This window comes from Schistocerca americana, chromosome X (genome assembly GCF_021461395.2).
Source record: "Schistocerca americana isolate TAMUIC-IGC-003095 chromosome X, iqSchAmer2.1, whole genome shotgun sequence".
In the NCBI taxonomy this organism is placed as follows: domain Eukaryota; kingdom Metazoa; phylum Arthropoda; class Insecta; order Orthoptera; family Acrididae; genus Schistocerca; species Schistocerca americana.
The window spans coordinates 623,393,880-623,411,801 of NC_060130.1; the positions used below are offsets into that span (position 1 = coordinate 623,393,880).

At 43.1% G+C, this 17,922-nt stretch overlaps 1 protein-coding gene across 1 annotated transcript in view; it reads right to left on the reverse strand.

The window, feature by feature from the left end:
• LOC124556207 overlaps positions 1-17,922 on the reverse strand; it is a 186,320-nt gene that overhangs the window by 37,613 nt on the left and 130,785 nt on the right. Inside the window, exon 5 of the mRNA XM_047130196.1 lies at positions 1,677-1,823. Within this exon, the coding sequence (XP_046986152.1) occupies positions 1,677-1,823 (147 nt within the window). The remainder of the gene's footprint in view (positions 1-1,676; positions 1,824-17,922) is intronic.

Consider the following 17,922-nt stretch of genomic DNA (forward strand, 5'->3'; position numbering starts at 1 on the left):
GAGTAGAAATGCTGTGCGATTTCCTTACAGTGAAACATAGAATTTGTACATAGCAGGTGTGTACTCGTAATTGTTCAAAATGTTAGACATTCAACTACTAGGATATCTATGTGTTAACTTAAGTAATGCTCTGTGGCGGTAGTTGTTAAGCATTTACAGTTCTGTATTCACATGTGTCTTCCCAAAAAGTCAGTATTTGTGGGATACTGTGAGAAAATCGATAAAATTGTAACAAATTACTCCAAGACTGCAAATAGTCTCATATGTTGATGTGCTTACAGCAAATACTATTGGGCCCAATACTCTGCTGGTAACTGCAAAAACGAAATTGCTAATATCTGATTTTGTTGCTGCTGGTGCTGCTGTTGATCGATCCACATGTAGAGCATGAATACTAAGTCCATCACATAATGTTGGGTACCCTAGTGAGTAGCAGTTGGGTGGTGATGGTGGACGGACAGGAATGTCTTACACGAGTGGGGGACAGGAGGCCGCCATTTTATGCATCATAAATTGTGATAATTAAGATTACCTTTGCATAAAGATAACTTCGTATGATGGTAACAATTCTGGATAATAAATTATGGTCATTAAGATGACAGTTATACCATACGGCTAAAAGTATTTGGCTCGTAAGTAACAATCTTGTAGACAAAACGAAGAGATTGAGTGAGCAGATTTTTATATTAGGGTGATAAATTACAGGGCTTGTTTACGTAAGGGGAGTTAGGCCCACTGGCTAGTGTGTTTGTATAAGGAGAGCAACGGACTCTTTGTTGGTGCACATCCACTGCTCGACTCTTCCATCTTGGACAAGATTCTAGTGCAGATGACTTGCTGCCGCCTCACTCTGACCTGTTATCAAGTGACAAACGTGTGTCTGTGTTGAGTGAATGACTGTGAAGAGTTTGTCATGCTTGCGTGTTATTGAACGAAACCCGGTGCTGACATGCAGTCTACTCTCGAATACACCACTAACAGGGATGGGGGCAGAGGGGGTGGGTGTCGAGCTTAACGTCTCCATGCGTCACACAGATCATCATCAGCAGTGTCACATACCCTCACTGCATGAGGCACTGCAGAGGGATTTAGAATTTAACAGAGAACATTGGTGTAAAGTCTGATGACCATGTACTGTGTGCCAGCAGCTCTCCTTCCCTTGTCAGCCAAACATTGGCGATGAAAATTTCTTTTCACCACAAGAAGTGAAACCGGTTACCTCTGGGTCGAGAACCATTGCACAAGCGTGCATTGGCGATCTCGACTACGGAAGCAGGCTAGATATGACAGAATTGAAACAATCATGTCTACAATTTTAAGCAGTTAACAGTGCTAAGATTATTAATTTTTTGCTTATGGTGGAGACTGTACTACGGGACAGGCAGGAGAGAATGAGAACCCGAGGACTGTGCCATACAAACAACAAACTCTAGAACAATTGGCAGTTCAGGAATGAAATCCATGACGTAACAGGAGAGATCTCTTGATTACAGCTTGCTCCTCACTAAAGGGCGCCGAGACCCTTGTCTCTACTGCAGAAACAAGCATGCAATATAATGTGTTCTGACCTGCTGTAAGTGTTGAACAATGACCACGATGACGTCGTTTCCCACAACTGCTCTGCAGTGTAGCAGTACTGAAAACTGAGCAGGAAAACTTTGTAAGCTACGTGTTACCTTGTTCCCGGCAATGCTTGACGAGCTCTCTGGTTCGAAGAGTGGGATGCTGATTACAGATGCTGTATCCGCCATTCCCTCACTCTCACTGTAGCCGCCGGCAAGACTCTCGGAATAATTTGCCTCTCCCTCTTCGTCATCAGTGACCTGCAAAACAGTAGCCTTCAGCTAAATACATGAGAACAATACAAGACAACGGTTCGTAAGTATAAAATCTAAATCGTGACCAACACTCATGTAATGACTTGATGCATCTAATATGCACAGAAGAGGAGCTTTGAAGCCTCGCAGCTGGAATGGGTAGGATCTTCTACTGTTTCTTGAAATTTATCAAACAGTGCACCGTCATTCTATTCTACATTGAAGAGCCAAACAAACTGGTACACCTGCATAATATCCTGTAGGGCCCTCGCGAGCATGCGAAAGTGCCGCAACACGACGTGGCATGGACTCGACTGATGTCTGAAGTAGTGCTGGAGGGAATTGACACCATGAATCCCCGGGCTGTACGTAAGTCCGTAAGAGTACGCGGGGGTGGAGATCTGTTCTGAACAGCACGTTGTGAGGCATCCCAGATACGCTTAATAATGTTCATGTCTGGGGAGCTTGGCGACCAGCGGAAGTGTTCAAACTCAGAAGAGTATTCCTGGAAACACTCTGTAACAATTCTGGACGTATGGGATGCTGCATTGTCGTGCTGGAATTGCCCAAGAAGACATGAACGGATGCAAGTGACCAGACAGGATGCTTACATACGTGTCACCTGTCAGAGTCATATCTAGACATATCAGGGTTCCCATATCACTTTACTTTCACATGCCCCACACAATTACAGAGCCTCCACCAGCTTGAACAGTCCCCTGCTGACATGCAGGCTCCATGGATTCATAAGGTTTTTTCCCTGCCCATACATGTCCATGTGCTGGATACAATTTGAAGTGAGACTCTTCCGACCAGGCAACATGTTTCCAGTCACCAACAGTCCAATGTTGGTGTTGATGAGCCCAGGCGAGGCGTAAAGCATCGTGTCGTGCAGTCATCAAGGGCACACAAATGGGTCTTCAGCTCCAAAAGCCCATATCGATGATGTTTCGTTGAATGGTTCGCACGCTGGCAGTTGTTGATGGGCCAGCACTGAAATCTGTAGCAGTTTGTGGAAGGGTTGGACTTCTGTCATATTGAACGAGTCTCTTCAGTCATCGTTGGCAGTGTTCTTGCAGGATCTTTTTCCGGCCGCAGCGATGTCGGAGATTTGATGTTTCACCAGATTCCTGATATTCACGGTACACTCGTAAAATGGTCGTACGGGAAAATTCCCACTTTATCGCTACCTCAGAGATGCTGCGTCCCATCGCTTGTGCGCCGACTGTAAGGCTGTGTCCTAAGTGAGCGACAGAAGCTAGTGACAGCATGCGACAGCTTCAGGTGACAAAACACAACCGCAGGTGTGGGTTTGGAAGTGCCCTACGTGAGCGACATCTGTGTCGCTGCCTGTCTCCCACTGCAACTGGCGACGTTAGAATTCAAACGCGTTTGAATCTTGTCACTGCAGCATGCGCAACAGAGAGCGACAGCCACGTGTCTTCTCTGCACAGCAGTGGAGCGGACGCGATGGCAGCTATGAATTACTTAACATCCGATTTTAAGAAAACTATTCGGTGAAAAAATGTGATTCTTCCGCAACCTGTAGCTTGATATGTTTAACGATAAAGGTCAGAATTTATTTTCGTTATTCGTCATAGTTACTGTGATGCACGAAATTGAGTACATGTGTGCACGAAATTTTTAAGAATTTGCAGAGGTAAAATCACATTGTGTAGACTTTCCGTATAGTTCATTTAAGGCCATATATTATTGTGTATGAAATGTAACCACTATATCTAAATTGTATTTAAAGTTGAGACCAGAATTATATCTCTTTCCATTTTTGAGATATTGGTTGTTATATCCGCGGACGGGTCGCTCGCGGCGCGTCAGAAGCTTTCCTGCGCTTCGGGAATCAAGTGGTCGTAAAAATCGTCGTATCTCATAAAAGGTTCGAGATATCGAAACGACGAATTTTGGAAATGACAGCACGCAGAAATAAATTCACACCTTTATTGTTTGAAGATATCAAGCTACAGGTTGCGGAAGAATCAATTTTTTTCACGGAATAGTTTTCTTAAAATCAGACGTTAAGTAATTCATAGCTGTCGTCGCGTCCGCACCACTGCTTTGCCGAGAAGACACGTGGCTGTCGCTCTCTGTCTCGAGTGCTGCAGCGACAAGATTCAAACACGTTTGAATTCAAACATCGCCAGTTTCAGCGGGAGACAGGCAGCGACACAGATGTCGCTCACATAGGACACTTCCGTAACTGCACTTGTGGTAGTATTTTGTCGCCTGAAGCAGTCGCTCACGTAGGACACGTCCTAACACCTCGTTCAGACTTGCTCAAGTTTTGCCAACCTGAGATTGTAGCAGCAGTAACCAATCCAACAACTGCGCCAGACACTTCTATTATTTAGATGTTGCCGACCACAACTCCATATGCTGCCTTTTTCATATCTCTTTGTTCGAATACGCATGCCTACACCAGTTTCTTTCGGAGTAGTTTGGTCGTATGTCACAACGAGATGGTCGGCTAAATTTTGAATAGTGCAAATTAAATTGTGTTAGTCAAGAACGATTAACACTCGGCCGAATAGATACGCGAATTATCGTGCGTGTTCGTGAGGGAGGGAGGGAGGGGAGGCCATCGTCTGCAAATCGAATCCGCTCGGCGGATTAACGACGAAGGCCGTGGTGGCGGCCAACCTGTGAATGGTTTTTAGGCGCTTCCTCACATCCGCCTAGCTAAATACCGGGATGGTGCACATGTCCCGCCTCAGTTACACAATTCGCAAGGATTTCGAAAAAGGTTCTCACACTTCACATGGGATAACACGAAGACGGGAAACAGACGAGGATGCACTAATTTCGTCCCTGAGGGAAAGGGTGTTGACAGGTACGACATCCAGTCACTCCCTACCTATTAAAATTGCCAAATTTAGCATAACGTTCCGACTATGTGCAGATATGAGATAAAGGCTGGAAAAATGAAGAAAGAGTAAAGAGTGATTAATACAATGTGATGGATTCTGTGTTCAAAAGAATGAAATTAAATTTGCTGTCCAACACAAAACCAATAAAACTGCACTGATACGAGTATACACGCTCTGTACCCTCACTGAAGCATGCGAAGATCAACATCAGAGAAATCAAATAAACAATATTCTATAAGATTAAACATAATTGTCACAAGTATATGGCTCCTAATTTTTAATAACAATATGGTGCCCATCTAGAAACGTACTCAGTCGTTCGAAGTACACTGATGCGTCCAACCCATGTAACTCACGTAACATTCCCGACAAACTAGTGTCAAACACATATTCACTAGCTATCAGATCTGTGGGCAGCGCTTTCTACGGTTCTCGACCAGTCATAGTAAAGCACATTCATGATAGGTTCGCAAGCACGCCGTATGATGGTTTGAAAAACTGTCCACGTCACAGTTCGAACTATTTATTACATGAGAAATGAGAATCTGTGGAAAAAGGGAAATGCATTGAATAAAGGAGTGATATGACTACTATTTTACAAATTAACAGAGAAATTCAAGGGAGTGACGTGAAGGAAAGCAATACTTTGATATGTTATTATTGTTGAGGCAATTCGCAACAATACGTCGATCTAAGCAATATTGTAAGTGGGACAACATTTTATTTTAAAGGGAAAACAGGTAATATACTACCTTTGCGATTGACAGCCTGGTCCTATTTAGCAGTCTGTTTTAGAAATCTCCACTCTGACTGCACGTCATCTCGTTACAGGACTCCGAGGTAGTGTGGCGACGGAGACACAAAATGCTGGTATTTCACGATTCTGCGTTAAAGATAACGTCCCTGGATCCATTACACAATATGACACACGTACTGTCGTGGGGATCTAGACATCGTGAGATTGGAGTTCCAGAGTGTACACAATCTGAAACACGTGGCACTAACATATTTACAGAGTAGATTTATAGGATGTTGTATGATGTCCTACTCTGCAGCAACTGTGAAACAGTGAACACTGAGTGTCACGATACAGTTCAAAGCTTTATCACTTCAAATCACGCACCTCGTAATGTTTAAATCTAATATTGTGCATACGAATTGTTTCAGCAGCAACCCACCGATATAAGTCACTTGCACTCGCCGAAACTATCTCAGTTAATACTGGAATTAAAGCACAGTACACAGTTCACAATTTACTCAGTAGTAATCACTGTATCTCTGTAGTTATACATTTACATCCACACATATACTCAGCTAGTCGTCATACGGTGCTTGGTGGGGGGTACCTTGTACCACAACTAGTCATTCCCGCTCCTGTTCCACTCGAAAATGGAGTGAGAGAAAAAAATTCTCTATATACTTTCACACGTGCACTAACTTCTCATACCTGGTCTTGGCTGTCCGTACTCGAATTATACATTGGTGGCATTAGAATAGCTCTTCAGTTATTCGCAAATGCCGATGCTCCAAATTTTCTCAGTAGTCTGTCGTGAAAAGAACCTCTTTCTTCCACGACTTTCCAGTGGAGTCACAAGCATTTCTCTAATACCCGCGTGTCGATCGAGCACGCCGGTAACAAACATAGCGTAACACCACTGGATTTCTTCGACGTCTTCCTTTAACGCGCTAGCGGGGATCCCAAACATCTGAGCAGTACTAAAGAATGGGTTGCAGAATTATCGTATAAGCGATTTCCTTTATAAATGAGCTACACTTTCTTAGAATTCTTCCAATAAACCGGACTCACTAACTCTCCTTTTCTACTTCCAACTTCACGTGCTCATTTCATTAAATTTCATGTCGCTTTGAAATGTATGCGTAGATATTTAATCGATTTGACTGTGTCAAGCAGAACGACACTAACAACGTATTCGAACATTAGATGATTGTTTTTCCTGTTCATCTATTTGACTTACATTTATCAGCATTTGGAGCTCGCTGCCATTCATCACACCAAATAGATGATATGTCGAAGTCATCTTTCACACTCCTACTGGCACCAAGCGACAATAATTTCTCGTACGCCACAGCTTCAGCAGCAAACAGTCGCAGGTTGCTTGGTTCAAATGGCTCTGAGCACTATGGGACTTAACATCTGAGGTCATCAGTCCCCTAGAACTTAGAACTACTTAAACCTAAATAACCTAAGGACATCACACACATCCATGCCCGAGGCAGGATTCGAACCTGCGACCGTAGCAGTATCGCGGTTCCGGACTGCAGCGCCAAGAACCGCTTGGCCACCGCGGCCGGCTGTCGCAGGTTGCTGCTCACCCTAAGCGTCAGATCGGTTATGTTTGTAGCGGACATGAACGGTCGTATGACATTGATATGATGCACATATTGATTTAAATGTTTTATTTGCGTCCTCTCACACGAAAACCAAAGTAACAGTCGTGCCACCACGTCAACAATCACTATTTCCTCCTCGCTGATCGCTACCACTCGATTGTTCAGTTTCAGTAGTCGTACAAGGCTCTGTTATAGGAAAGATACCAAAAGAAACATTAAAACATTTACGTTCAGTAGTATGTAGTATTTTAATATAATGACATTTCTTAATAAATATAATGAATAAAACTAAATAAGAAAAGGAGAAACTTCACTGGTGAGCAAAACTTAATGATGGAAACTTTCTCTTGATGTGTCACTGCCAAGTAACATAACTCGATGAAACTTGACCATACGTGAAAACAACTGCTACAATATAGTACATAAAGTAACTGAAAAAATACGCAGTGAAACGAACAGAAATGACACTTTTATTCAAAGACAATAATTACACTGCAGTCACCGCAGTTTATTAACGGTCGCCTGGACATTACAAAAGCTGGGACATGGTTCGTAATCCTTTGTTTCTGAACTATCCAAAACACACAAATTTTTCAATTTTTTATGGAGCACAGCTGTAAGTAGTAACAAAACGGCATATTTTTATTTCCATTGTAGCAGAGAAATACTCCACACAAATAACATTTTGAGTCTGATCTAGATTTTACCCTTCTTTTACTACATACCTCAATCATTCCCTGTTTTCTTGAAAAGTAACAAAATTAATACCTTTATTTCCTACTCTTACATCGTTTGGGACTAACTTCGTTCTTTTGGTGCATGTATTGCTGTCTGTAAGAATTTACCTTGCAGTTATGGTACTTGCTCGTCCTTCGTCCGACCCATCGGGCTGTAAGCAACATTTATCTTAACTTCCAGAAGTGGAATTATTCTATACGGTTCACAGTGGATATCATAAGAATTTAAAACTACTTTTCGTATCTTCTTCCCAGACCATACGCAGATCTAAGTCTGTCAGCATGATTCACAAATCCCATAGAATGGCTCTGAATGTTTATTTTAGTTCCATCCTTCAGCATTCTGGACACAAACATTACTTCTGTTCCATGGACACTGGAAGCAGACACACAATTTTGATCCTTCAACAAAATTCCCCAATCCCGGAGGGTGACGTCGTACAGTCAAGGTCACTCTTTTCACTACATTTGGGAGTGAAAAGAATGATGGGAAAGTTTCCTGTTTATTCTCATTATGCCAAAAACCAAAATTGTCTCCATTTTTAGCCTTCTAGGCAGGACAAAGTAAGTAAAAATGGTACCAAAGTCCAGTTTCCTGTTTTTGCCCCGAAACTTTCTTTGATAAACCTAAAACTACCCTTTCACCTAACACACTGTTTTCAGATTCCCTCCCCAGAGCTTCATTTCCCCCTTCAGTAAAAATCAAAAGCAAGTGTGAGGCCTTTCGGATCTGGAATACGCCAAAGCTTCTAACAGCCCTACACAGGTTTCATTGGGTTGTACTGTTTCATTTAATTTATCCGTTTGAGGAAAATGATTGAGCTATCTCCGTTTCGTCCACCTTCTGTTACTTTCGATTTCAGCACCTTCACGATTTTCAGAGGGTTTTCATATCATGTAAGCAATCATTTATCCCTTGTTTTCCGCCTTTCTCTATAGTTTCAGGTAAACTGATTTCAGAACCTACTGGTGCACACTCTATCACAACTTTTTCAAAACCTGCATCAAACCTAAAGCGTTTTCCTGTCAAAAGCGAAACTTGCAGGATTATTGGCATCACTTGCATTATTATCGTTGTCTTCATCATCCTCTGCTTCCGTAAACTTTTTTTATCATGTGTCAAATCTTTGAGAAGAGGTGCAACAATTCCATCATCTATTAGTATTACGGAAGGACAAAATGTGATGCTTCTCTGTGAGACAACATTTTTGATAATAAGGATTGTGGTATCACTAAAAGGAGTTCGATTTTTATTCAAATAGCTCGAAAAAGGTAGTAAATGCAACGAAGAACATCAAAGAAAGAGACAAACTACGCTTGTTTAGCAGCATAAGAAAAATTCACAACGAGCAGATGTCACTCTAAAGGACCACACTGTGTTTTAATTATTTCATAAATGAAAACCACAGATTTAGCGCCGCGCGGGGTAGCCGTGCGGTCTCCGGCGCCTTGCCAAGGTTCGCGCGGCTCCCCCCGTCGGGGGTTCGAGTCCTCCCTTGGGCATGGGTGTGTGTGTTGTCCTTAGCGTAAGTTAGTTTAAGTTAGATTTAGTAGTGTGTAAGCCTAGGGACCGATGACCTTAGCAGTTTGGTCCCATAGAACTTACCACAAATTTCCAATTTTTCTACAGATTTAGCAAACGAGCTGTACGAGAAGAAAATAGGATTTACCTTCATCATACCTATGTTAGTAAAAATATAAATTGCTAAGAATAGAATGACAGTAAACAGAAGAAATACAGTCGCTTCAAAGGAAACCTTCAACTGTCAACAAAGATTATACACATACATTCTTCGAGCAGCAAACGAGATCTAGAAGGAAGTGAAGTATTTCAAACTTAACATAAACATGTACTTAAACGTACCATTAGCCTAGGATGTGGGAAATATGTGTAAAATCACAACAAAAAGAACCGAAAGAGATGATCGTCACAAGTAACAATAGGCAACAAAGGGACTCTTAATAGCGTGCGTGATTAGCAAGAATGGTAACGCACGCTTTGCGGCGTTCTCTCGTGATGGCCACAAGGTTGAGATGAAATGTCGTGTCGCTGGGGCTTCCGGTCGGGTAGACCGGTCGCCTAGTGCAAGTCTTTTGAGTTGATGCCTCTTCGGCGATTTGCACGTGGATGGGGATGAGATGATGAGGACAACACAACACCCAGTCCACGAGCGGAGAAAAATCTCCGACCCAGCCTGGAATCGAACCTGGGTCCCTCCGCACAGCATTCGGCCGCGCTGACCACTCAGCTATCGAAGCGGACGGCCAGAAGGTTGGTAAGGAGCTCTTCTGGCAGGGAATTCCATTCCTCCATCAACACGGCTGACTCCTGCTGGATGGTCGTTGGTACATGTGGACATGCTGCAATAAATCTCTCAGGCACACATGCTCGAAGGGATTTAACAGGTGAACAGAGAGACCAATCCATTCGCCGAATATCTTCTCGCTTCACGAGCTCCTCCACCTGCGCTGTTTGATATGGTCGCACATTGTCATCCATAAAAATAAAGTCAGTGTCGAACGAACCCTTGAAAACATGTATGTGAGGAAGTAGTACAGTGTCGCAATAACAGTGACCGTTGAGTGTACGCTGTTCAAAGATCTGGAGGTCAGTACGCCCACGCAACAGCCTTCCCACAACATAATACACGAACTACCAAAACGATCATGTTCGACAATGCTGGACGTACTCTTATAGGGCCAGAGATGGGAATATATAATGCACCCAAGAACATTGTTACTTTCGTTAATATACACCGTTGGTCATTAAAATTGCATTACCGAGGACTATAGCAAACAATGAAATTTTACTTATTTATGTCTGTCCACAGTGTAGTAGAAAGAATAAATACGAGGGTTTGATGAAAATTAATGCCTCCGAATTTTTTTTCTGAAAACTCTTAAGGCTTTTTAAATAAAACAAACGTTATTAACTTTCTACATCTTTATTCTTCGTGTGTACATATTTATGCCTCAACAATGTCAACCTGATGATGAACACGTTTCTCCTAACGATAGATCAGTTTGTTGATACCGTCGCTGTAGAATGTTTGACTTTGTTGACGGAGCCACAACCTCAGCTCTGTTTGCACAACTTTATCACTATCAAAGTGAAGTCCTCGAATTTGTTCTTTATGTTTTGGGAACAGACGAATATCGGATGGGCCAAGTCGGGACTGTATGAAGGATGATAGATGACATAAACCCAAGGTGTCTGATTGTTGCAGATGTCGCACATTACTGTTGTTGACACAATAATGACTTTACAAAATGGTTCAAATGGCTCTGAGCACTATGGGACTTAACATCTGAGGTCATCAGTTCCCTAGAACTTAGAACTACTTAAACCTAACTAACCAGCCGGCCGAAGTGGCCGTGCGGTTAAAGGCGCTGCAGTCTGGAACCGCAAGGCCGCTACGGTCGCAGGTTCGAATCCTGCCTCGGGCACGGATGTTTGTGATGTCCTTAGGTTAGTTAGGTTTAACTAGTTCTAAGTTCTAGGGGACTAATGACCTCAGCAGTTGAGTCCCATAGTGCTCAGAGCCATTTTGAACCCAACTAACCTTCGGACATCACACACATTCATGCCCGAGGCAGGTTTCGAACCTGCGACCGTAGCGGTCGCGCGGTTCCAGACTGTAGCGCCTAGAACCGCTCGGTCACCCCAATCCGGCCTGTGTGGGAGGGGGGGGGGGCTGGGGGAGAGGAGGAAGAGCATTTCTTTGTATTTAAACTAATAATCTGGGGCGTCCCGTAGGTGTCATTGTCGAGATTGGATGGAGAGTAGCCCAAGCAAAGAAAATCTTGTGTAAACATAGTCTGCCATTTGAGTAGCAGCCCCTGATGTTTAGTGCATTCCTAATACATTCAGGAGTTCTCAGCCCAATGGTGTAAGTCCAATAAGTTGGAGCACAGCTTGTCATAAAACCTCCAGCTCAGAGCAGAACGGAGATCAGAGGCAGCACCTTATCCGCTGTACACAATTTGTTTACATCGTTTAGTATTGTGCTATTCTAACTTACTTCTGACAAGAAGGTGATTATTTAGCTGTTTTTAGTAGCGCTATATATCTCTGATGCAAGAATTTGCGTATTTTCGATCTTTTGTCTTGATTGAGTTTACTTTTTATTCTACTTTTCCGCCGCAGAAGTCGCTAGTGTCACTTTATTTACTTGATTCCACGACCCTTGCAAATAGTAAATGTTCAGTAGACCTCCGGCCTCAGATTCTCAGGGTTTAATCCCTCATTTTGTTAGTGTATGTTCAATTAGTCAGTAGCGCAGTAGTTACTCAGCAGTTTGTTTTGAGGATAGTGACCGTTGTAATCAATGTAGTTAGCCGTTAAGTTCGGTGCCAGCTGGAGCATCGCATGGGACATTCCAGGTGTCGCTTGTTTCTCCCAGGGGCTCTACTGACGAGTCACCTTCTGATGTATACGACGCGGCAGATCCGCAGGGTGCGTGGCGAGTGGTAACACGTTCGCGGCGCTCGAGGCGGTGGGACAATGCAGTGGCTGGCCGAATGGCCTCACTTATTCACCCTGTGAGTGAACAGGTGGCCGTTTCTTCAGCAGGGTTCGAACAAAAACACGTAGGCCGGGTTTTGTTAGTTATTGGGAACTCCAATGTTCGGCGTTCAGGGCTGGAAAGAAAGCCAATGTACACTTGGTATGTCTGCCGGGGGGCCCCATCTGAGATATTGAGGAGGCCCTGCCTACGGCTGTCGAGCATACTGAGCTGTCGTCTACAAGTTGTGACTCATGTCGGCACCAACGACACCTGTCGCATGGCTTGTAAGGCCATCCTCGGTTCTTACAGGCAGCTGGCGGAGGCTGTGAAGACTGCTGGCCACGCACGCGGTGCGCAAGTAGACATCGAAGTTTGCAGCATCGTTCCCAGAGTTGATCGGGGTCCTTTGGTTTGGAGTTGAGTGGAGGGTCTCAACCAAAGCCTTCGTAATCTCTGTGATGCAGATTTCTGGACCTGCGTTGTCGGGTGGGGATTTGTAGGACTCACCTTGATAGGACAGGGGTGCACTACACAAAGTAAACACCCACTCGGGTAGCAGAGCAGTTGTGGAGTGAACATGGGGGTTTCTTAGGTTAGGCGGTAGTTCGAGGTACTCTCATGAACACTCGCCAGTCGATAAGCATATAGAGAAATCAGACCGCGTTCAGAGTAAAGACAGTTCGACTGCAGAAATTTTATCTGTAAATTGTCGAAAGTATTCATAACAAAGTTCTCGAATTTACTTTCTTCCAGGAAAGTTCTCAAGCTCGTAACTGAGAGCTGGCTGAAACCCGAAGTAAAAAGATATCTAGCGAGTCTTGGAATATTTATCGGAAAGACTGATTGGACGCCATTGAAGGAGTGTTCGTTGCAGTCGACAAAAATATTGTCTCTACTGAGGTTGAAACTGAGTGTGATAGTGAAGTTATGTGGTGGCGCATAAAAAGCGTAGGTGAAACCAAGTTAACTGTTGGACGTTTTTACGGACCACTCGACTCCGCCGTGACAGGTCTAGAGTCATTCAAACAAAGTCTATGGTCAGTTGTGCATAAACACCCAGACCATGCATTACTAGTCAGTGGTGACATTAACCTACCGAGTATGGATTGAGACGTGTATGGATTCATTGTAGGAGGTACAGATAGACAGTCTTCTGAAGTATTTTTGAACACGTTTTCCGAAAACTGTTTCGAGCAGCTAGTTCGGCAGCCAACACGCAATGGAAGTATCTTGGACCTTGTAGCTACAAACAGCGTGGACCTTACCGATGGCGTCAGCACAGAGACGGTGATTAGTGGTCATGATGCAATCATAGCGACTATGGTCACGAAAGTTAACAAATCAGTAAAGAGGTCTAGGAGAGTGTTTCTGCTAGTAAGAGCAGATAAGCAGTTGTTAGCATCTCACTTAGACGATGAACTGCAATCATTTAGTTTCAGAATGATGACCACAGAGGAATTATGGGCAAAGTTTAAACAGATAGTAAATCATGCTGTCGACGAGTATGTGCCTCGTAAGTGAATTAAGGACGGGAAAAATTCACCGTAGTTTGATAACGAACTTCGGAAAATGGTGAGGAAGCAAAGGCTGTTGCACTCTCGGTTCAGAAGAGGACGCGCAAATGACGACAGGCAAAAGTTAGTAGTTTCGTGCGTCTTTGAAGTGATTTATGCGCGAAGCGTATAACAGCTACTACCGTCATACCTTGGCTAAAGACCTGGCTGAGAACCCGAAAAAATTCTAGTCTTGTGTAAAATCGCTTAGCTGGTCTAAGGCTTCCATTCAGTTACTCGTTGACCAGTCTGGTTTGACTTCAGAAGCTAGCAAAAGAAAGGCTGAAGTTTTAAATTCCACGTTTAAGAAATCGCTCACATTGGAGAATCTTATAAATGTACCACCGTTTAACAATCGCACAGAGTCCCGTATTGATGACAGAGTAATATCCATCCCTGGCGTAGAGAAACAACTGAAATAGTTGAAAAGAAATAAGTCGCCAAGTACTCTCTTACAAAGAGTACCCTGTCATTGACTCCTCACTTAGTTTGTTTTTATCGCGAATCTCTCGATCAACGTAGTGCCAAGTGACTGGAACAACCCACAGGTGATTCCTGTGTATAGGAAGGGCAAAAGAATGGACCCGCAGAATGACAGACCAATATGCTTAACCTCGGTCTGCAGAATAATTCTGGAGTATTTCTGAGTCCGAATATAATAAATTTCCTAGACACCGAAAAGCTCATGTCCAGGAATCAGGACGGCTTTAGAACGCACCGTGCGAAACTCAGTTTGCTCTTTTCTCACATGATATACTGCGAACTATAGACGAAGGGCAACAGGCTGATTCCATATTTCTAGATTTACGAAAAGCATTCGACACGGTACCCCCCTGCATACCGTTAACGAATGTACGTGCATGCGGAATAGACTTCCAGATATGTGACCGGCTGGAAGACTTCTGAAGTATTAGAACCCAGTATGTTGTCCTCGACGGCGAGTGTTAATCGGAGATAGGGGTAACATCAGGAGTGCCCCGGGGAAGTGTGATAGGACCGTTGTTATTTTCTATAAACATAAATGATCTCGCAGACGGGTTGGGCAGCAATTTGTGGTTGTTCGCTGACGATGCTGTGGTGTACAGGAAGGTGTCGAAGATAAGTGACCGTAGCTTGATACAAGATGACTTAGAGAAAGCCTGCATCTCGTGGTCGTGCGGTAGCGTTCTCGCTTCCCACGCCCGGGTTCCCGGGTTCGATTCCCGGCGGGGTCTGGGATTTTCTCTGCCTCGTGATGGCTGGGTGTTGTGTGCTGTCCTTAGGTTAGTTAGGTTTAAGTAGTTCTAAGTCCTAGGGGACTTATGACCACAGCAGTTGAGTCCCATAGTGCTCAGAGCCATTTGAACCATTTTGAACTTAGAGAAAATTTCTAGTTGGTGTGATGAATAGTAGCTGGCTCTTAATGTAGAAAAATGTAAGTTGATGTGGATGAGTAGGAAAAATAAACCCATAATGTTCGGATACAGAATTAGTAGTGTCCTGCTTGACGCAGTCAGGTCGTTTAAATATCTGGCCGTAACGCTGCGAAGCGATATGAAACGGAACGAGCGTGTGAGGATTGTGTTAGGGAAGTCGAATGGTCGACTTTGGTTTATTGGAAGATTTTTGGGAAAGTGTAGTTCATCTGTAAAGGATACCGCATATAGGATGCTAGTGCGACCAATTTTTGAGTACAGCTCGAGTCTTTGGGGTCCGCACCAGGTCGGATTGAAAGAAGACATTGAAGCACTTCAGAGGCGAGCTGCTAGATTTGTTACTGATAGGTTCGATCGCGTGCAACTGTTAACGGATATGCTTAGGGAGCTCAGGCGGGAGTCCCTGGAGGGAAGAAGACATTCATTTCGAATAACACTAGTGAGAAAGTTTATAGAACTGGTATTTGAAGGTGTCTGCAGAACGATCCTACTGCCGCAAACATATATTACGCGTAGGGACCTCGGTCATAAGCTACGAGAAATTAGAAATATCACACCGTACGATGGCTTGCTGAGTATATTTGTAGATATAGATGTAAACATTCGAAGTCTCTGGCTGGACTTAGAAAATGCTGCAGATTGTGAGCTCTGTTGAAATTCTCTGAGAAGGCTGGTCCACTCCACCTTCTCTGGCAGTCACTGGAGTGAAGCATTTACGACTTTATTGTTGAGGTGACGGGCATCGTTTGTTCCAACAAGCACTATAATCTGCAAATGATATCACTCTGTTCTTTCAGCGGCTGCCAGAACAGATCTTCACATCCCACGCTGGCTTGTCCATAGGGATTGCATTATTCGCCATTTGTATGATCTGCAAACAGTTAACACCACCTACCCCTTTTTGCTTCCCTCTCACACGAGATAAAGCATGCTTCGCTATGGGGGAAATGATGGGAAGAGAGATGAGTCCAGAAATTTGAGTCCTGTCTAGTCTCTGCCTCCTCTCGTCCTACCACTGACTCACCTATCATCATGTGGTTGAGTGGAGGTAGGTTCCATATTCCCTGCGGAGGAGACAATATACGTGGAAGCGGATAGTATTTGAGGTGCCTTTGGTATCTCTGGTGCATGACAGTAACATAAAAAGAGAATAAAAACATTGGAAATGCATGATACAGAAATTTATGCAGATGAAGTGGATAGATTGGTTAACTAATGAATAAGAACGGAATGGAACGAGAGGAAATAATTTTATTGGACAACGTGGCTAAGAGACGAGATCAGTTGACACGACAAATCTTGAGGGGTCAAGGAATCGCCTGTTTGGTAATGGAGGATAGTGCGGGGAACATGTTGTAGAGGCTGACTACAGAAAACAGATTCCAGTGGATGAATTTTGGTCTAGTTATTTGGAGATAAACAGACTGTCGCCGAGAGCTGCATCAAACCAGTCTTTGGGCGGAAGACCACAACGACAAAAACAATTACGACAACAAAAACATCAACAACAATAGCAGCATGATGTTGTTAAACTGTTCTTTACATGTAAAATACCAGCACAGCACCATATAAATGGTCAGGACACCATCAGTTAAAACATTCAGCTCTTGACGATGATAATTATGATGGGGGAAATCTACAAAAGCTTTAAATGTCGTTTAAACCTTATGAGGGAAAAAATAAGAAAAGCGAGATAATGTTATCTAAGAAGGTCGTCTAGAGAAACCTGTATTCCCAAAACCGTTTCTTGATTTATTTTATTATTGTACTAGTAGTGTGTAAATCTAAAGATGCATTTGTGAAATGTTTAAGCGCTCTCTAGGACGTTTCGACTTTTGTCATAATTGAACTAAATGTTGACATTAAGGTGATCCTAAATGTATAGCTGTATGATTTAGTACCTAAGAAGCTACCTCTTCACAATATTTCGGTTTCTTATTGATTCCATTCGGCATAACAAGCCCTAAGAGAATGCAAAACATTGCCTGACAATGGAGTACAGGTCCACAAATATGTTGCTTTTGTAGGACGGGACCCCAAAAGAACAAAATAGTGGCGAACAATACAGTTATAGATTAGGTCAGTCATTCGAATTATCTACTATGTGATATCAGATGCGAGTGTGATAAAGGTATACACAACAAAATAGCAAAATTTAGAAACATACCAGTATGTGGGACAATAAATAGGTACTTCAGAAACAAGAGACAACAAATAACACGAATGTAGTTTTATAAAGTAATGGCCATCCTCACATTACTCTGCAGAAGTGAGTCAAGAGTCATCTACAAACAACAAGAAATTAAGTTACAGGTAGCAAAAATGAGATTTCGTAGGGCGATGAAGGTCTCTAACAGAGGAGACAATTTAAGGAATAGCGAAATCAGGAAAGAATTAAACAGATTTAACGAAAGAAACAAAATTGAAGACTACAGAAGAGACTGGAATGAACATCTCGACAGAATGAACAATGGTAGATTACCTTACAAGTCAGAAATTATAATCCAATAGGTCGAACAAGCTTGGGAAGGCCAAGGAATACATGTGTACTATAACAAATAAACTCCTAATATTTGATGAGCAAAGGAGGAAGAGAAGAAGAAGAAGAAGAAGAAGAAGATGATGATGAAGAAATATGTTGAAAGGTGCCTGTTGCTT